This window comes from Aquarana catesbeiana, linkage group LG04 (assembly GCF_042186555.1).
Source record: "Aquarana catesbeiana isolate 2022-GZ linkage group LG04, ASM4218655v1, whole genome shotgun sequence".
Taxonomy (NCBI): domain Eukaryota; kingdom Metazoa; phylum Chordata; class Amphibia; order Anura; family Ranidae; genus Aquarana; species Aquarana catesbeiana.
This window is the reverse complement of record NC_133327.1, coordinates 240,703,102-240,724,609: the sequence shown is the minus strand read 5'-3', so window position 1 is coordinate 240,724,609 and position 21,508 is coordinate 240,703,102. Positions and strand designations below refer to the sequence as shown.

The 21,508-nt window shown below is 43.2% G+C and overlaps 1 protein-coding gene across 3 annotated transcripts in view; it reads left to right on the top strand.

Annotated features, from left to right (window-relative positions):
• The window catches only part of MCF2L2 (MCF.2 cell line derived transforming sequence-like 2), a 527,578-nt gene that overhangs the window by 473,262 nt on the left and 32,808 nt on the right, over nt 1-21,508 (top strand). For all 3 annotated transcript variants that reach the window (XM_073626295.1, XM_073626294.1, XM_073626296.1), the window contains 3 exons: nt 2,187-2,258; nt 16,634-16,749; nt 16,899-17,011. In XM_073626295.1, the coding sequence (XP_073482396.1) occupies nt 2,187-2,258; nt 16,634-16,749; nt 16,899-17,011 (301 nt within the window). The remainder of the gene's footprint in view (nt 1-2,186; nt 2,259-16,633; nt 16,750-16,898; nt 17,012-21,508) is intronic.

Below are 21,508 nucleotides of genomic sequence, written 5' to 3'. Positions count from 1 at the left end.
TTTGCCATATTTTTTCCATGAATGTGGAGTTACCCTTTAAACATGGTTTATTGCTTATTGGTATTTTTACTGTCTGTGTCCTCCCTGGGAAAATTCACCTTCTCTTTTTGTAAGAGTAACCACTGTCAGCGGAACTGAAAGTGAGAAAAAATCCAAAAGCTCAGGCTGTAATTGGGACAGGAATAAAGAGGAAGTCTTCCTTGTTGTGTGCCTTTGTTGCTATGACAGTTGTCTGACAGAATTTCCTCCACTTCCTGTGCCAATGATGACTAAATAAACCAGTTTTAACTCAAGGCTCTATTACCCAAAATCGAAAAAAAAGTTTTGATTTCACATTATCTCACAAAAGTGAGTACACCCCTCACATTTTTGTAAATATTTTATTCTATCTTTTCATGTGACAACACTGAAGAAATTACACTTTGCTACAATGTAAAAGTAGTGAGTGTACAGCTTGAATAACAGTGTAAATTTGCTGTCCCCTCAAAATAACTCACACAGCCATTAATGTCTAAAATGCTGGCAACAAAAGTGAGTACAAACCTAAGTGAAAATGTCCAAATTGGGCCCAAAGTGTCAATATTTTGTGTGGCCACCATTATTTTCCAGCACTGCCTTAAACCTCTTGGGCATGGAGTTCACCAGAGCTTCACAGGTTGCCACTGGAGTCCTCTTCCACTTCTCCATGACGACATCACGGAGCTGGCAGATGTTAGAGACCTTGCGCTCCTCCACCTTCCATTTGAGGATGCCCCACAGATGCTCAATAAGGTTTAGGTCTGGAGAAATGCTTGGCCAGTCTATCACCATTACCCTCAGCTTTTTTAGCAAGGCAGTGGTCATCTTGGAGGAGTGTTTGGGGTCGTTATTATGTTGGAATACTGCCCTCCGAAGGGAGGGGATCATGCTCTGCTTCAGTATAGTTGGCATTTATGGTTCCCTCAACAAACTGTAGCTCCCCAGTGCTGGCAGCACTCATGCAGCCCCAGACCATGACACTCCCACCACCATGCTTGACTGTAGGCAAGACACATTTGTCTCTGTACTCCTCACATGGTTGCCGCCACACATGCTTGACACCATCTGAACCAAATAAGTTTATCTTAGTCTCATCAGACCACAGGACATGGTTCCAGTAATCCATGTCCTTAGTCTGCTTGTCTTCGGCAAACTGTTTGCAGGCTTTCTTGTGCATCATCTTTAGAAGAGGCTTCCTTCTGGGATGACAGCCATGCAGACCAATTTGATGCAGTGTGCAGCGTATGGTCTGAGCACTGACAGGCTGACCCCCCATCCCCTCAGCCTCTGCAGCAATGCTGGCAGCACTCATACGTCTATTTCCCAAAGACAACCTCTGGATATGACGCTGAGCACGAGCACTCAACTTCTTTGGCCGACCATGGCGAGGCCTGTTCTGAGTGGAACCTGTCCTGTTATGGTTTTGGTCACCGTGCTGCAGCTCAGTTTCAGGGTCTTGGCAATCTTCTTATAGCCTAGGCCATCTTTATGTAGAGCAACAGTTCTTTTTTTTCAGATCCTCAGAGAGTTCTTTGCCATGAGGTGCCATGTTGAACTTCCAGTGACCAGTATGAGAGAGTGAGAGGGATAACACCAAATTTAACACACCTGCTCCCCATTCTCACCTGAGACATTGTATCACTAATGAGTCACATGACACCGGGGAGGGAAAATGGCTAATTGGGCACAATTTGGACATTTTCACTTAGGGGTGTACTCACTTTTGTTGCCAGCAGTTTAGACATTAATGGCTGTGTGAGTTATTTTGAGGGGACAGCAAATTTACACTGTTATACAAGCTGTAAACTCACTACTTTACATTGTAGCAAAGTGTCATTTCTTCAGTGTTGTCACATGAAAAGATATAATAAAATATTTACAGAAATGTGAGGGGTGTACTCGCTTTTGCGAGATACTGTATTTGAAAACAGAGGTGTAATTTCTGATGAAAGATTGTTTAGAAATTTGTGTTTTCATATTGAATTTGTACTCCGTGGGAGTGTCGATCTTTTACATTTGTAATGTAGCATAGTGCATATTTTACTGTTGACATTTCAAGACAGCGTTGAGCTATGTGGTTTACAGACATTTCACCTTTTCAATCCTTGATAATTACACAGTTCATACGTTCAACAGCCTTGCACTTTTTCACGTTTGTCCACTATTAGGTCCTCTTGGTCCTGATGTGAAAGCAAAGAGACATGAAATAAAGAGCGACCCCACTCCCTTGGGTCTAGAAGGTATATATATTGTTGTGTACTTAATATGTTCTTGCATGATTGTCTTTGTATGTGGTTACTTACGTTATCTGTTATCTTTGCTTGTGGCTACATATTTTACATATATTTTCATGGTTTGTTCAAACTGTATCCACTTCCCGCTTATGTATTTCTGTCTTCTTGATGGTTTAATTTTAACCCCTTCATGTCCAGGTTATTTTGTGCATTTGTGATTGGCATCAGAAAGCTTTAGCTGTTAATTCTTTTCAAAATGGTTGCAGAGTGATCATGATATTAGCAGCTTGGTTGGAGGAAGTGTACATTGTAAAAGAATGTGATCAGTTATATGGACAATCAGGTAAAAATTTTGCATGAATGTGCTGATAATCTGCACACTCAAAAACATATGTTTAAAATGCAATTAGCTAAAAAAAAAAAAAAAAAAAAAAAAAAAAAAAAAAGAAAGAAAGATCTTTAAGTGTTTTAGGGCCCACATATCAACAGAATGTAGGCTAGTAACTTTAAAGTATACCTTGCAGTCTGCAGTTGCAGCAAGTAAACCCTGTATCAGAAGTAGGCAACCCCTGGGACGCAAAGCATCTTTTGCCGGCACTCGACTCCCTCCCCATCAGCAGAGCAGAGCAGGGAAGTGTCAGTGAGACACTAATGAATTCCAATTTCAGAATTCCCCATGCTGCACCGGCACTAAGGGGGAGGCACTGTGCCCCCACAGATTGTTAAAGATTGGAAACATTGGTTCTCTAGCTTTGCTGTAGCTGCGATCGTCAGCTTTTGTGATGGGGAAGAGTTTAAGTGCAGTTCTACTAGGGGGGGGGGGGCGGTCCCTGTTTCCAGGAGGAGGACTGTCTTGGCCACTGCTAAAGCCAATCACAGTCCTGCTAGCCCAGACCACCATCTGGAGGAAGATGACTCGCTTGGTTGCCACTACCAATCTCAGAAAGAAGGGATTTCACTGTGATTGAGAAAACCACAATCAGGTGACAGTTTGTAGAATTACTGTTGAGCTTCTGGGAACTTTGTTGAAATTATTCCTGAAACTTTGCGTCACTTACTACTGAACCCCGGCACTCTGTGTCCCTTTAAGCCACAGCCAGTATAAAACGCAATGAAAATCACACCCAACCACCTTTTCTCCAACTTATGATCCTGCACACAGGCCCACTGCTTTCAGAAAATGCCCCTGACCTGAGCTCATCATTGCGCATCCATTGCAAATGCTTGTATGTGACGTCACATACATTACATACAAGCACGTGGGTTGGATGCGAAAGGTGGATCAGCAGGATGAGTGTGCCAGGACAGGTAGATGTGTCTCATCTCTGCTTCCTTTCACCACTCTGCATATCACGCATATCATAGATGAGAAGAGGGTACAGTGGTGAAGCAGATGAGCAGGTGGGTACAGTGGTGGGGCAGATCTGCAGGGTAGGACAGTGGTAGGACAGATGTGCAGGGGGTTATAGTTTTAGGACAGATGTGCAGGGAGGTACAGTGGTGGAAGAGATGATAAAGGGGGTTCAGCAGTGGGCCAGATGAGCAGGGGGTACAGCGATGGGCCAGATTAGCAGGGGGGTACAGTGATGGGCCAGATGAGCAGGGGGGTTCAGTGTTGGGGCAGAAAAACAGGGGGGTAGAGCAGTAGGGTGGAGCAGTGGGGCAGATGTGAAAGGAGGTGTATTGGTGGGGCAGATGAGCAGGAGTTACAGTGGTGGGAGGGATGAGAAGGGGGTTCAGCGGTGGGACAGAAAAGCGGGGGGGGGTTACAGTGGTGGGCCAGATGAGCAGGGGGGGGTTCAGTGTTGGGCCAGATGAGAAGGGGGTTACAGTGGTGGGAAAAATGAGCAGTGGGGGGGGTTCAGTGTTGGGGCAGAGGAGAAAGAAGGTACATTGGTGGAGCAGATGAGCAGGGGGTTACAGCGGTGGGACAGAAGAGCAGGGTGGTACAGTGGTGGGGCAGATGTGCAGGGTAGTACAGTGGTGGGGCACATGTGCAGGGGGTTACAGCGGTGAAACAGATTTGCAGGGGGGACAGTGATCTGAGGTGTGAAGGTGCAGGAATTGGGGCTGATCTGAGGCATGAGAGGACAGGATGTTAATTTCTCACTACTAAATTAGTTTACAGCATTTACTTATAAAAAGTTTTTCGTGATTGAGAGTGTGAAGTTTACATTTTTTTTTTCGTTATAAAATCGGCGCGCTCAATTTCTCTGAAAATATTTTTCGACACACTGTGCTCAAAAGGTTGCCTACCCCTGCCCTATATTGTAGCCCCACCCCTCAATCCAAAATCATAAGGCATAATTGAAGAGAACTACCAAAAAAAAAAAATTAAAAAAATACTTAAGACCATGACCTTTAGCCTATTCGCCTAGATGAGGGTGACCTTGCTCAGTGTGCTCGCAGAATTCTTGGAAAGATGAGGATCTCATATTTTGTGAGAAGGTATTCTTGCACAGTGCTGGAGTGAATTGTCACAAAACTGACTTTCTATATCCTTCATTGAGGGACATTTAAGAAATTCCAGTACAACAGTTTGGTATACTGTCACCTACAGGAGGCTGGAACACTGGCAAACAGAAATTGTTAAGCCAGCCGTCATATAACCCCGCCTATAAACATCATACTTTTTTTTGCTAGCGTCCTAGAACATTGGATGTCTTTTCTTCAGCTCTGCTAAAAAAAAAGCCTAACTATATTTTGCTAGCCTTTTTATTCCTATTTTTCACTCAAAATACAAGCTACACGGTAGATATTATTTTCTTCTGGGACTTTAATCAAGACTTCAAAAATGCTGCATGAGCTAGACTCTACACAGCAGTTATATGGATCAGTGTATCCTTAGCAACAGCTTTGGAGGACATACCTGGACTGGGTGGGCTTAAAGGATAACTAAAAGGCAAAACTTTTTTTTAGTTTTGGATAGAGTGGAGAGGGATTAGAATACCTGTCAGTTTTTATTGCTGTTTGCGCCCCCATTAGGAAAATTCACCCTCTCTATTAGTCCTGTTTACTATTGAAAGTGAAAGTAAAAGAAAATCCCACATTTTGGGATGTCCCCAGAAATGTAAAAGTGGGGAATTCTTCCAGTGGGGACACTACTTCTGGTGACCTAGGGGTCCCCAAGGAATTCCCTTAATTTGCAGGGATTTCTTCTCACTTCCTATTTGGTCATGGGACAGGAAGTGAAGGGAAACCTCAGCAATGGGAAAAATCTGACAGGGGTTATAACCCTCCCATACTCCTAAAAAAAAGTTTTGCCTATAATTCTACTTTAAGATTGCAGGGCCTGTTTATATTGTGTTAGTTTGCTGCAGAATACTATCCAGGTCCAGAGCCGTGGCAAAACATAATTTTTCCCAGCACACTTAATTCCACTTAACCAGCAAAAAAAACAAGCCACACTGTCTAACAATTTGCATTAAAAACAGAGGGCCCTCTGTGAAGTGTGGTTGCTAATTCTAATCTTTGAAAGTCTCCATGTTGTAGCATACATAGCAATGGATAAATTGAGGCCAGGTGTGCCTGGAGACAACTCAATCCTTCTTTCGGCTGGGTTCACACTGCCATACGGAGCGGCTCACAGCAGGGGTTCTGGTGCGTCCCTGTTCACCGTTTTAGGTCCGATTTTGGTCAGAATTTTTGGCTGAATTCAGACCTAAAACGTACCAGATGATGCACAGGACTTCTGTGCAATTTGCTCCAGAGCCGCTCCGGAGATGTGTGAACCGGCTCCATTGAGAGCCATCCTGCCCCCTTCTGGCATTGGCTGATCCAGCAACAGCTAGGAAGGAGATGGCTGCTTCATAACATCTCAGCTCTGAGCACTTTTCATAGACAAGCCATAGCAGGAAGAATCAAAGGGGGAGGGGGGGGGGGGGGGGGAGTGTCAGCCTCCGCATTCCTCTTGCCATTGCATGTCTGTGAAAAGTGCTCAGAGCCTAGGTAAGCTGCCATTATGAAGTGGCTGTCTCCTTTTATCTGTTGCTGAATTGGCCGTGAGAGGAGAGTTGGTAAGGGGAGGTCTATACTCATAACCAGACTTAGAAAGCACCTAGCAACATGGGATATTTGTGCTTTGTCCAACTGGAGAAACAGCAGTAAAAAAATACATTTAATGATAGAGCTTCTGTAAGGTTTTTTGTTTGCCAATGTCCCAACCTCCTGTCAGTGGCAGTAAGATCCAACTGTTTAAGAATTCCTTAATGAATTCCTTAAAGAATTCATTTGTCCCTCCACAAACTTCAAGTAAAGATTTTATGTAACTTTCTTGTAAAAAAAAAAAAAAAAAAAAAAAAAAAAAAAAAAAAAAAAAAAGATTTTATGGAAAATTTAAAAATCTTATAATGTAATTGTTTAGGATTTCCCTCTATCTGTAATACTGATTTGCATCATTAAATTTAAAGGGTTAACAACTGTCACAACTAAGAATACATATCACAACTACTAAAGGAACTGTATATAACCAGTAATCAACCAGCATATACATCCCAATTTGTGCACAGAAGCTCAAACACCATACATCACTTCATGTAGTTCTAGGGATATGTTATAGAGAATGTATTGCATGTTCCATTGGATGCATTTTTATAACCTTCTGATTTCAGTTGTACTGTTTCCTTCCTACAGTGGAGTTCTTTGTCCAATGGGTAGGAGAATTTTTGCCTCCCTGTTCCCTCCTCTGCTGACTTTTTACTTTAACAATCAATTTTAGTAAATAATTATCAATAAAACATAAAATGTATTTCATAACAAATGACAGCATAATACTGCACCTTTTTTATACAGTGCCTTGAAAAACTATTCATACCCCTTGAAATTTTCCACATTTTGTCATGTTACAACCAAAAACGTAAATGTATTTTATTGGGATTTTATGTGATAGACCAATACAAGGTGGCACATAATTGTGAAGTGGAAGGAAAATGATAAATGATTTTCAAAATGTTTTACAAATAAATATGTGAAAAGTTGGCCTGCATTTGTATTAAGCCCCCTTTACTCTGATAGCCCTAACTAAAATCTAGTGGAACCAATTGCCTTCAGAAGTCACCTAATTAGTAAATATATTCCACCTGTGTGTAATTTAATCTCAGTATAAATACAGCTGTTCTGTGAAGCCCTCAGAGGTTTGTTAGAGAACTTTAGTGAACAAACAGCATCATGAAGGCCAAGGAACACAGCAGACAGGTCAGGAATGAAGTTTAAAGCAGGGTTAGGTTATAAAAAAATATCCCAAGCTTTGAACATCTCACGGAGCACTGTTCATCCATCATCTGAAAATAGAAAAAGAGTATGGCACAACTGCAAACCTAGCAAGATATGGCTGTCCACCTAAACTGACAAGCCAGGCAAGGAGAGCATTAATCAGTGAAGCAGCCAAGAGGCCCATGGTAACTCTGGAGAAGCTACAGAGATCCACAGCTCAGGTGGGAGAATCTTCCACAGGACAACTATTAGTTCTGCACTCCACAAATCTGACCTTTATGGAAGAGTGGCAAGAAGAAAGCCATTGTTGAAAGAAAGCCATAAGAAGTCCCGTTTGCAGTTTGTGAGAAGCCATGTGGGGGACACAGCAAACATGTGGAAGAAGGTGCTCTGGTCAGATGAGACCAAAATTTTACTTTTGCTATGTGTGGCAGAAAACTAACACTGCACATCACCCTGAACACACCATCCCCACCATGACACATGGTGGTGGCAGCATCATGTTGTGGGGGTGCTTTTCTTCAGCAGGGACAGGGAAGCTTGTCAGAGTTGATGGGAAGATGGATGGAGGCAACGCTGTATCCTGGCCTAGGCCAAGGGCAGCACTTTGCAGGGGGTCAGCACGGAAAGAGTCCCTTCCGGCTTGCGCTACACTGTTAGTGTAGCGCCAGTCTTATGGGGAGGACTGGGCTGAGAGGCAAATTAGTCTAGCGCCCCCCTAAAGCGACTGCACTGCTTCCGGTATGCGGGCGGCCAGCATTCCGCAACAGGGGGGGGGGCTGCTTCTAATTTTGACTGTCCTATCATCCTGGATCACAAACCTTCCTCACTGTGTTTTTTGCTACACCATTGGCATGGTTATATCTTCTTGTGCTCTCCATAAAATTATCAGAAATTTGTGCTTACAGTAGAACTACAGGCAACACTTTTTTTTTCATTTTGGATAGAGTAAGTGAGGGTTATAGCCCCTGTCAGTTTATTTTTTACAATCCCCGTCCCATTGCAGAGATTTCCCTTCACTTCCTGCCCCATAGCCAAACCGGAAGTGAGAGGAAATCTATGCAAATTAAGGGAATCCATTGCCCCGCCTCTCCCAAGGCCCTCAGAACTAGTGTCTCCACTTGAAAATTTCAGGGCAGGTCTTAAACAGCAAGGGGTGTGGCCTTGACAGGAAGGGGTGGGTCATATTTAAATTAGGGGCTACACAAGTACACTAGTCAGGCCTAGGGCAGCACAAAACCTAAATACACTATTGGATGGAGGCAAATATAGAGCAATCTTAGATGAAAACCTGTTAGAGTCTGCAAAAGACTTGAGACTGAGATGGAGGTTCACCTTCCAGCAGGACGACAACCCTAAACATACAGCCAGAACTAGAATTGAATGGTTTAGATCAGGGATATGCAATTAGCGGACCTCCAGCTGTTGCAGAACTACAAGTCCCATGAGGCATAGCAACTCTGACAGCCACAAGCATGAGACCCAGAGGCAGAGGCATGATGGGACTTGTAGTTTTGCAACAGCTGGAGGTCCGCTAATTGCATATCCCTGGTTAGAAAGACCCAGTCAAAGCCCAGACCTAATTCCAATTGAGAATCTGTGGCAAGACTCGAAAATTGCTGTTCACAGACACTATTCATCCAATCTGACAGAGCTTGAGCTATTTTGCAAAGAAGAATGGGCAAAAATGTCACTCTCTAGATGTGCAAAGCTGGTAGAGACATCCCCAAAAAGAGTTATATCTGTAATTGCAGTGAAAGGTGGTTTTACAAAGTATTCTAAAAAATGTTGAAAACCATTTATAAAATTTTCCTTTCACTTCACAATTATGTGCCACTTTGTGTTGGTTTATCACATAAAATCACAATAAAATACATTTATGTTTTTGGTTGTAACATGACAACATGTGGAAAATTTCAAGGGGTATGAATACTTTTTCAGGGCACTCTATTTCACCAGTTTTCTACATAATCAAGCTTTCTTTCGTTTTCATGATTAGCATTGACAGTACTGCCTACTCATCCTGTGTTTTGTCTCACTCTGACAAGTTTCCAGTCCAATATTAGTTTACTTTGCTCCTGTGTCATACTTTTTTCCTATTCTAATTTTTATTCTCTTTAATATCTTTTTCGTTCATAGTCACAATTTAAAACATTTTTTCCTAACATTTGTTTTTTCGTTGTAAGCAACTATAGAGCAACAGCATATATTTTGCCAATAATATAATATTATTTCTACATTTTCAGTTGCTTAGCAGGTCTTTTATTACAGTTACTTTTGTAAGCAATCATTTTGTAAATCTACAGCTTATAGCACATACAGTATACAGAAATTTACAGTTTATAGCAGATCTGCGAAAACATGAGTTTTCGCTATTTCACTTAAAGTGACCAAGTCTTTTAGATAACATTCCCCCCGATAGTATGTTTTTAGTAGGTCACCAGCAGACATTGATAACCAAGGCAATGAAAGAAATCTATACATGTATGCTATAGGCTTATGGGTGGCTAATTATGCTTAGGGACCTAAATACCTGCCTAAAGCTCGCCATACATTCTGTACATTCCTCGAATTTCATCCAATTCTTGTAACTCAACAGAAATTGGTTTCTTGCATCCTTGCGTGGCTCTGCCAACACTACCTAGCTCGACAAACTTGGATTGAGAAGCCAGCTGAACAGTAACTGTATCCAATTAGCTGTGGGTGCCGGCTGTCAGAATGCAATAACCTGCAGGGGAGATTCATCCATCCAGGCTGTTTAGTGTGGATGGGGGAAGCTAACGATTTCATTTGTTCAACCAAGCGGAAATCTATATGCATAAAGGAGTTCCTATTGCGCTTGAATATCCAACCTTGCTCAAATCATTGTGGTGGTCTTTAGAGTGGAACACGCATCTTATGGACAATACACTTTATACAATGTAACTGTACACCTTGACCGTGAAATTATGTTGCCAACTGAAGTAATTGTCGCATGTATAATCTCAAATGTCTGCAAACATTAGTGCATGCTTTTACATTTTTTAATGACTGTGCTAGTTTTCTGTGTCTAATATGCACATTTGTAATTACACTGCTATTATAAAAAGGTGTGCCTTTGAAGTCATCCTATGGGTGTGTACCTTTAGACAACTTCCAGTGACTTGCAAAAGTATTCACCCCCCTTGGCTTTTTACCTATTTTGTTACATTACAACCATTGGTTCAATGTTTTTTTAATCTGAATTATATGTGATGGATCAGGACACAATAGAATAAGTTGGTGAAGTAAAATTTGAAAAATATATACATAAAAATATTTTTCAGAAATAAAAAACTGATAATTGGCATGTGCGTATGTATTCATCCCCTTTGTTATGAAGCCCATAAAAAGCTCTGGTGCAACCAATTACCTTCAGAAGTCACATAATTAGTGAAATGAGGTTCACCTGTGTGCAATGTAAGTCTCACATGACCTGTCATTACATATACACACCTTTTTGAAAGGCCCCAGAGGCTGCAACACCTAAGCAAGAGGCACCACTAACCAAACACTGCCATGAAGACCAAGGAACTCTCCAAACAAGTAAGGGACAATGTTGTTGAGAAGTACAAGTCAGGGATAGGTTATAAAAAAATATCCAAATCTTTGATGATTCCTAGCAGCACCATCAAATCTGTCATAACCAAATGGAAAGAACATGGCACAACAGCAAACCTGCCAAGAGACGCCAGCACACCAAAACTCACGGACCGGGCAAGGAGGGCATTAATAAGAGAGGTAGCACAGAGACCTAAGGTAACACTGGAGGAGCTGCAGAGTTCCACAGCAGAGACTGGAGTATCTGTACATAGGACGACAATAAGCCGTACGCTCCATAGAGTTGAGTTTTATGGCAGTGGCCAGAAGAAAGCCATTACTTTCAGTAAAAAATAAAATGGCAGGTTTTGAGTTTGAGAAAAGGCATGTGGGAGACTCCCAAAATGTATAGAGCAGTGGTTCTCAACTCCAGTCCTCGGGACCCACCAACAGGCCAGATTTTAAATATTACCTTGGGGAATTGCAGACTAGAATACTGCAATCACTGAGCAGCAAGTGATATCACCTGTGATGTATTTCAGCTATCTTGCAAACCTGGCCTGTTGGTGGGTCCTGAGGACTGGAGTTGAGAACCACTGGTATAGAGGAAGGTGCTCTGGTCTGATGAAACTAAAATTGAACTTTTTGGCCATCAAAGAAAACGCTATGTCTGGTGCAAACCCAACACATCACATCACCCAAAGAACACCATCCCCACAGTGAAACATTGTGGTGGCAGCATCATGCTGTGGGGATGTTTTTCAGCAGTCGGGACTGGGAAACTGTGTTGAGGGAAAGATGGATGGTGCTAAACACAGGGATATCCTTGAGCAAAACCTGAACCACTCTGTGTGATTTGAGGCTAGGACGGAGGTTCACCTTCCAGCAGGACAATGACCCCAAACACACTGCTAAAGCAACACTTGAGTGGTTTAAGAGGAAACATGTAAATGTGTTGGAATGGCCTAATCAAAGCCCAGACCTCAATCCAATAGAAAATCTGTGGTCAGACTTAAAGATTGCTATTCACAAGCGCAAACCATCAAACTTGAAGGAGCTGGAGCAGTTTTGCAAGGAGGAATGGGCAAAAATCCCAGTGGTAAGATGTGGCAAGCTCATAGAGACTTATCCAAAGCGACTTGGAGCTGTGATAGCCCCAAAAGGTGGCTCTACAAAGTATTGACTTTGGGGGGGGGGGGGTGAATAGTTACGTACATTGACTTTTTCTGTTATTTTTGTCCTATTTGTTGTTTGCTTCACAATAAAAAAAAAATCTTCAAAGTTGTGGGCATGTTCTGTAAATTAAATGATGCAAATCCTCAAACAATCCATTTTAATTCCAGGTTGTGAGGCAACAAAACACGAAAAATGCCAAGGGGGCGAATACATTTGCAAGGCACTGTATAACTATATATACAGTATGGCTTTAGCTTTTTTTCCCCATCTACTTCAGTATTCTTGAATATCATTATGTCTCCTCTCAGTCAGCAAAGTGATCATTCATACTATATGTTTTTTTCATACATACAGTATAATATAAAATGTGTTTAGGTACATTTTGTACTTTTTGTAACGACATCTAGATTTTGAAACAAGAATACATTTTATTCTAAATATACATGCCGCTGATATGAGTGGTTAGATAGCAATGTAATAATACAATGGAATAGCAAGCTGATTCAATAATGTTCACAGGGGAGATGTTAGAAAGTATTAGGCTGGGTTCACACTGGTCCGACAAACGCTCCGACATTGGGAGCTCATGTCGCATGACGTGTGAAATTTAATGTTTCCCTATGGGAGCCGTCCTAACTGGTCCGACACAAGTCGTTCCGACTTTAGAAATGCTCCCTGTACTACTTTGGTCCGACTTTGATCCTACTTCAGCCTATTGACTATCATTGAAGTCGGATCAAAGTCGGATTGCCGTCTTGCGTGATCCGACTTCGGCACGCGACTTGTGCTCAGATGATCTTGAGGGGGAACTCTGCGCCAAATTTTAAATAAAAATCCGGCATAGGTTCCCCCTCCAAGAGCATACCAGGCCCTTAGGTCTGGTATGGATCTAAGGGGAACCCCCTACGCCAAAAAAAATCGGCGTGGGGTCCCCCCTAAGATCCATACCAGACCCTTATCCGAGCACGCAGCCCAGCCGGTCAGGAATGGGGGTGGGGACGAGCTGGCGGCCCCCCCCCTCCTGGACCGTACCAGGCCGCATGCCCTCAACATGGGGGGGTGCTTTGGGGCATGGGGGGCGCAGTGTGGCCCCCCCACCCCAAAGCACCTTGTCCCCATGTTGATGAGGACAAGGGCCTCTTCCCGACAACCCTGGCCGTTGGTTGTCGGGGTCTGCGGGCGGGGGGCTTATCGGAATCCGGGAGCCCCCTTTAATAAGGGAGCCCCCAGATCCCGGCCCCCCACCCTATGTGAATGAGTATGGGGTACAGCGTACCCCTACCCATTCACCTAGGAAAAAAGTGTCAATTTAAAAAAAAACACTACACAGATTTTTAAAGCATTTTATTAGACAGCTCCGGGGGTCTTCTTCCGACTTCGGGGGTCTCTCCGGTTCTTCTCCACGCTCTCCGGATCTTCTGCCGGGCTCCTCCGCTCTCTTCTGCTCTTTTGCCGCTCTTTTGCTAAAGCGGAGGAGCCTGGTCTTCAATCTTCTGCCTTCTGCCCTCTTCTCCTGATGTTGACACGACGCTCTCTGGGGCTAGAATGCTCTCTGTGCGCTCTGCTCTGACTTATATAGGCGGTGACCCCGCCCCCTTATGCCGTCACAGTCCCTGGGCATGCTGGGACTGTGACGTTTTAGGGGGCGTGATCATCACCCGATGACCACGCCCCCTTATGCCGTCATAGTCCCAGCATGCCCAGGGACTGTGACGGCATAAGGGGGCGGGGTCACCGCCTATATAAGTCAGAGCAGAGCGCACAGAGAGCATTCTAGCCCCAGAGAGCGTCGTGTCAACATCAGGAGAAGAGGGCAGAAGGCAGAAGATTGAAGACCAGGCTCCTCCGCTTTAGCAAAAGAGCGGCAAAAGAGCAGAAGAGAGCGGAGGAGCCCGGCAGAAGATCCGGAGAGCGTGGAGAAGAACCGGAGAGACCCCCGAAGTCGGAAGAAGACCCCCGGAGCTGTCTAATAAAATGCTTTAAAAATCTGTGTAGTGTTTTTTTTTTAAATTGACACTTTTTTCCTAGGTGAATGGGTAGGGGTACGCTGTACCCCATACTCATTCACATAGGGTGGGGGGCCGGGATCTGGGGGCCCCCTTATTAAAGGGGGCTCCCGGATTCCGATAAGTCCCCGCCCGCAGACCCCGACAACCAACGGCCAGGGTTGTCGGGAAGAGGCCCTTGTCCTCATCAACATGGGGACAAGGTGCTTTGGGGTGGGGGGCCGCAGCGCGCCCCCTCCCCCAAGGCTCCAACCCCCCATGTTGAGGGCATGCGGCCTGGTACGGTTCAGGAGGGGGGGGGGCGCTCGCTCGTCCCCACCCCCATTCCTGTCCGGCCGGGCTGCGTGCTCGGATAAGGGTCTGGTATGGATTGGGGGGGACCCCCACGCCGTTTTTATCGGCGTAGGGGGTTCCCCTCAAGGTCCATACCAGACCCAAGGGCCTGGTATGCTCTTGGAGGGGGAACCCATGCCGGTTTTTTATTTAAAATTTGGCGCGGAGTTCCCCCTAAAGATTCATACCAAACACAGTGCCGGGCATTGGCGGGGATCCAAGTCGGATCCCCGTTCATTGAAAGTCGGACACATGCCGGCTTCATGTCGCAGGGCAAAGTCGGATCCAAAGTAGGACGGCAGTCGTGTCGCACCAGTGTGAACCCAGCCTTAAAGTTGAATTCCAGGCAGACATAAAAACATCAATAATAAAGATTTGTGGTAATTTAAAAAAAACTATGCAACTAGTGGAAATAGCTATAATTATTTTAAATATCAACAACCTTTAATCACCTCTACAGCAATACTGGTGGAGGGAGGGGCAGCACTAGCAGCCAGTTAGGTGCTGAAACAAAATATTTTTACAGGGGAGGGAACAGAAGGAAAATCTCATCAGTGTGCTGCTGCTCTTTCGTTCTCAACTCAGGGTAGCAGTTTCTTAATGAAGCTGTGGTGCTGCTACAGTGTAATTTGTGTAATTTGAGGTGTGAGCTGTGGCTGGTAAGGGTGCTTGGATCACAAGGCTGCAAAAATTACAAATGTTTTGTTAGGCATTTTAGCTGTGTATTTACCGTTATGCCTGGAGATTGGCTTTTGAAGGCCTAACTGAAAATTTGGGTTACACACAATGAGATTATTAGATGAATGATTGCCCTTTTTTTTTTGCACACTAGTCTCATTTAGAGAAAGAAGAGGTTAATGAAGTTACTAAAATTCTCATACCACAGAATAAAAGTTCGGAAATGATGTAATGTATCGTATTTTCAAATGGCAATTGTACTTTATTATTATAGTATTTTTTGTACGATTTTCTGATCGTGTGTACGGGCATTAAAGGGAAATGGAAACTGGGCATTAGGCGCATACGTCTTTCAATTACTTGCATGTCCTGATTAGAGAAGCATTCCTCCATAGATGTAATGCCATTGTGTACTTAAATGATTTCATATATATATATATATATATATATATATATATACACACACAAGTTAAGCTGGGTATACACTATTATGCCCCGTACACACGGTCGGATTTTCCGACGGAAAACGTTCGATTGGAGCTTGTTGTCGGAAATTCCGACCGTGTGTAAGCTCCAGACATTTTCCATCAGAATTTCCGTCACACAAAATTTGAGATCTGGATCTCAAATTTTCCGACAACAAAATCCGTTGTCGTAAATTCTGATCGGGTGTACACAATTCCGACGCACAAAGTTCCATGCATGCTCAGAATCAAGCAGAAGAGCCGCACTGGCTATTGAACTTACATCACCGCGTTCTTGACGTTCAGAATTTCCGACAAGATTTGTGTGACCGTGTGTATGCAAGACAAGTTTGAGCCAACATCCGTCTGTAAAAATCCATGGATTTTGTTGTCGGAATGTCTGATCGTGTGTACGGGGCATTCGAATTTCAAACTAAAATTTGTAGGAAAGTTCTCAGAACATTTGGACCTCGTTTGAAAATAGTTAAAGGTTTTGTTTGCTTTCAACATTCAATTTCGGAATGAATGAACCTTACCAAATGAAAACCACATACACTATTGGAAATTTGTAATAGGAAAATTTTCCATCCTGCTCCTTTTTTTTCCTCACTGTCGAAAGCAAACCTCGATTTGACCATGATTAAAAAAAACGAATGTTCTTACAACGAAAAACATTGAACAAAATTTCCATTAGTGTATACCCAGCTTAAGACTGTGAATAGCTATTTCAGTGTACATCACGTGGCATTTACAGAGCATGTTACAGTCTTTGAAGGCATACTTGCTAAAACAAATGTCCACATTTCCTCAGTTTCCTCATTTTACCAGATTTAAAAGTTTCTATCAGAAGTCTTTTTAACATGATTGTAATCTTATCCAAAATCACATTATGAGCAAAACCTATGCTATGGTTTTCACAGGAAATGTATCTTATATTTTCTTTATCTTCTTAAAGGTTGGCCAAGACATCTGAATTCCTTAGAAACATATGAGGATTTTTCTGCTATTCCATCCAGCAATGATGAACTTTCAAACTCTTCTGATATTGAAGAAGAAACCAATAATTTGAAAGTAATAATTATTTTGTACTCTATTTTCAAAGCCAAAATGTACTTTTCTTTTTAGAGAAATGTTTTTTATTTTTTATTTTTTTTATTTATTTTTTATTTTTTTGCATTGCCCATCCAACAAATTTATTCTTGTTTATTTTACGGTTTCAGGGGTCAAAACTTTTCTCAGTGGGAAGCAGTTTTGAAACATGTTCACCTAGCACGTTTTCCCTCAAAGAAGGGGATGTAGTATATTTCATACAGTGCGGAGAGAATGGACAGTGGTGAGTTATACAGTAATGTGCAGCAGTCAGTTGTGGGGGTGGATTACTGTAAAACATGCTCAGTTTGGTGTGTATTGCTAGAGCGTTTTTTTTTTCTTGGGAGAGTGCATGTGATCAGCACAGGGCCAATCAGCACTGCCCAGACAGAAGATCAGGGGAAAATGAAAACTCCTCCTACAAGCTTTAGACAGACACTGATACAAGTCACAAGACTGCTATATGCTGCTGATAAAAAAAAAAAAAAAAAAAGGTATTTAGCAGTTTATATTTACTAAAATAATTGCATTTCCATGTTCTATGCACTGTGGGAGACCAGATATAGTGAATGCAGGGTCCTGGGTTTAGTAACACTTTCATTCTGGGGTTCCCAACCACTGGCCCGTGGGCCACATGTGGCTAGTGGTGCCCTCTGATGTGGCCTGCCACCTCCAGCTCTGGGATGGCGGGTCAGCAAGCCCAGATTGGGGGTTCCCAACCCTCCATCCCTGAGCATGATGCCGAACCGATGCTTCCTGTATAGAGCTGACTCCTTCCACAGGTGGAGTGATACCAAATGTGCTCCGCCTGTGACAGGAGCGATACAGGAAGCTTCGGCTCTGCTCTCTACTGCAGCCGCATGCTTCCTCTAGCACCAGCTCCTGTCACACTGATGCTCAGGGATGGTGGGCTGGGAACCAGTACCCGCCAGTAGTACCCACCAGCAGTACCAGCCAGCAGTACCAGCTAGCAGACCCCGCCAGTAGTACCCGCCAGCTATACCAGCTAGCAGTACCCACCAGCCATATCTGCCTGGGAGACAGCAGCAGCCAGCGATACCTGCAGGAATCCTGAGGAAGAAGTGAAGATTAAGGTCAGTTGAGGTGCAGATAAATCGCAGTGCATCAGTGTAAAAGCAGCCTTATGCCACGTACACATGATCGGGATTTTGGTCAGAAAAAGATATGATTGTTTTTCCGATGGGATTCCGCTCAAGCTTGCCTTGCATACACACGGTCACACAAAAGTTCGCTGAACTTTCGACCGTCAAGAACGTGGTGACGTACAACACTCAGACAAGCCAAGAAAATGAAGTTCAATGCTTCCGAGCATGCATAGGAATTTTGCGCGTCGGAATTGCTACAGACGATCGCATTTTCGGATAGGAACTTTTTCCGACCGAAAAATTGAGAACATGCTCTCAATCTTTTGCTGGCTGTAATTCGGCCAGCAAAAGTCCGATGGAGCATACACACGGTTGCATTTTCCGACCAAAAGCTCTCATCGGTCTTTTGCTGGCCGAATTTCCAAATCGTGTGTACGCGGCATAAGGCCCCTTTCACACGATCCGTCCGATCGGGGTTCACCTGTCCATTTTTTCCATAGGTGAACCCAATCAGACCCTCCATTCACCTCTATAGAGCGGCAGATGTAAACGGACTTGTGTCCCCTTCTGTCTAGGCGGATCAGATCAGAGGGCCCATAGAGTGTCTGTGTCTGCTCTGCATATGCTCTGCTCTGCATATGTGGACACGGACAAGCCATCTGTCTGCTCCACTCATTGTGGCCCGCGACCGGTTACCAAGTCGCTAAAGTGGCCCTCGCTCCTTAAAAGGTTGGGAACCCCTGCTTTAATTCAAGCTGCTATAATCCTTAACCACTTGCCGACCAGCGCACAGCGATGTACGTCGGCACAATGGCACGGCTGGGCAAATGGGCGTACCTGTATGTCCCCTTTAAGACGTGGCTTAGTTGGCGCTCACACGCCTGCCGCGTGATCCGTGAACGTGCCCGCGGGTCCCGCGGACTCTATGTCTGCCGGGGGCCCGCAATCGTGACACAGAGCGGCAGAACGGGGAGATGCCTATGTAAATAAGGCATTTCCCTGTTCTGCCTAGCAACATGACAGGGATCTACTGCTCCCTGTCATCAGGAGCAGTGATCTCTGTCATGTTGTAGTGAGCCCATCCCCCACCCACAGTTAGAATCACTCCCTAGAACACGCTTAACCCCTTGATCGACCCCTAGTGTTTAACCCCTTCTCTGCCAGTGTCATTTACACAGTAATCAGTGCATTTTATTAGCACTGATCACTGTATATATGTCACTGATCCCAAAATAGTGTCCGATGTGTCCGCCGCAATGTCGCAGTCATGATAAAAATCACAGATCGCTGCCATTACTAATAGAAAAAAATGATCATAAAAATGCCATAAATCTATCCCCTATTTTGTAGATGCTATAACTTTTGCGCAAACCAATCAATATACGCTTATTGCGGGGTTTTTTTACCAAAAATATGTAGAAGAATACATATCGGCCTAAACTGAGAAAGAAATTTGTTTTTTTATATATTTTTTGGGGGATATTTATTATAGCAAAAAGTAAAAAATATTGCTTTTTTTTCAAAATTGACGCTCTTTTTTTGTTTATAGTGCAAAAAATAAAAACCACAGAGGTGATCAAATGCCACCAAAAGAAAGCTCTATTTGTGGGAAAAAAAGTACGTCAATTTTGTTTGGTGTGTAGAGCCAACACGCCAATGTAATTCCCACATTTAAAAAAAAACCTTAAATCCTTTTTTAGTGCAGCTTTGAACAAAAATCTTAAAGGGTCCATCTACCTAAACATATTATGGGATGTATATAGATGAAGCTTTTTGGGTTTAGTCAGCTCCTGGTTTCTTTTGTCTAGGGGAATTCAACAGTGAGGACTCCACTGCCTTAATTTCCAACTGTTCTTATCTACCTTGGTGCTTTGGATGTCCCCATCCACCTTTGCATATGCCAGCTACTGATAGACAAGCTATCCTAGCTACTATATTACTGCATTCTTTATAATATAAAATAAATAAAATATTCAACAGGTAGCAGGAGAAGACTTCATAATGACCAAAGCATGTGTGCAAACCCAGGAACTCAAATGCAGAGATCTTTCTAATAGAATTCCCAAAAGTAACCAAACACAGAGATCTCCCTAATAGAATCCAAAAAAAATAAATCAAATCTGTTTAAAAAAAAAATATATATAAAGGCAGCCATAACCTTCCTCTAAAAATGCTAAATGCCTATTTTTAGGTTCAATATTTGAATTACTCAGAACAAAATATGCAAACATGGCACAAAGTCATAAGTTGCAATCTACATACTTATTTACACTATTACATTACCATGACAACCAGGCAACTTGCATTTTTTCAAAAGAGAAGTCAACAGTGTTTTTTTTCAGTACATTTTATTTTTTAACAAAAGAATTAAACGAAAGAAGAAAGCTTAAAGCGAGGTTCCGCCTGCAAAAAAAAACAATTAAGTCAGCAGCTACAAATACTGCAGCTGCTGACTTTTAAAATAAGGACACTTACCTGTCCAGGACACCCGCAATGTCCTCACTCGAAGCCGACCCGTCCCTCGGCTCTGGGTGGAGGTGCCAGCATCTTAAGTAAGAGAATCAGAAAGTGAAGCCTTGTGGCTTCACAGCCTGTTTCCCTACTGCTCATGGGCAAGTCGCACTGCACATTCTGACTGGTCCTTGCTGTCTTGTGGGACCTGTGTGTCTCCCAGAAGACAGCGGGGGTAATGGAGAAGGGGCCGGACATTGCGTAGATCGCCACAGATACTGCGGCGATCTTTCGTCAGAAGTGGGAGCAAATACCTGGATTATACAGGTATCTGCTCCCCCCTGAAAGGTACCAAATGTGAGTACGGAGGGGGGTTACCGGATGAGCGGAAGTTCCATTTCTGGGTGGAACTCTGCTTTAAGTACAACAATTCGTTATTAGTAAGGCAGATACATGTGCAGTCATCTAACCTTAAGCATGCATTGTTTGACTGGTCTACACAGTGAAAGGACAAATACAGTTGCTGCGTGCTTATATATTTACGAGTGTACTACATCCTGCTGATCCCCAATATACATGCAGCAACAACACAGTGGGCCTTCCATAAAAAGCAGAAAATGGAAACTGCATATTTATCCCTTAGTAACCAGTCAGATGTTACATCTAGGGCAGATAATACATTGAAAGTTGTCTGGTTAGTTGCTATTTGCAACATCTCCACTTTTTTCTCTCTCTGGTTTCTATGTACAAAGACTATTATTAAGTCTTAAAGACCAAATAGAGTGCAGATTCGTAAGGTTTCATTCTAAAGGGAACCTCTCATTTCTCAGTTTACCTGCCTCAGTTAAGGCTCTGATCCATCATTGGAGTCATCCATTATCTGACCTCCAGGATTGGAGTTCTAAGACAGCGAACACATGTGCAGCTTCAAGCATGTCTCATGTATTTGTGCTTTTGCAGCGGTGGTCCATGAAAATATAGCTACAAGGTTGTAAAAATGTTACCTGTTACAGAAATATTTGTACTCAAACTTATAAATTGATTTTATGTGATTATTCTTTTCACAGATATCATTTTTTGAGACTCCTTGATAAGGTCCAAAATAAAGCATAGTATTCTTATCACAAATCTAAAAAACAAGAGGTGTAGTCCACATTAAAGATAGCAGCTGGATCCCTCCTTAA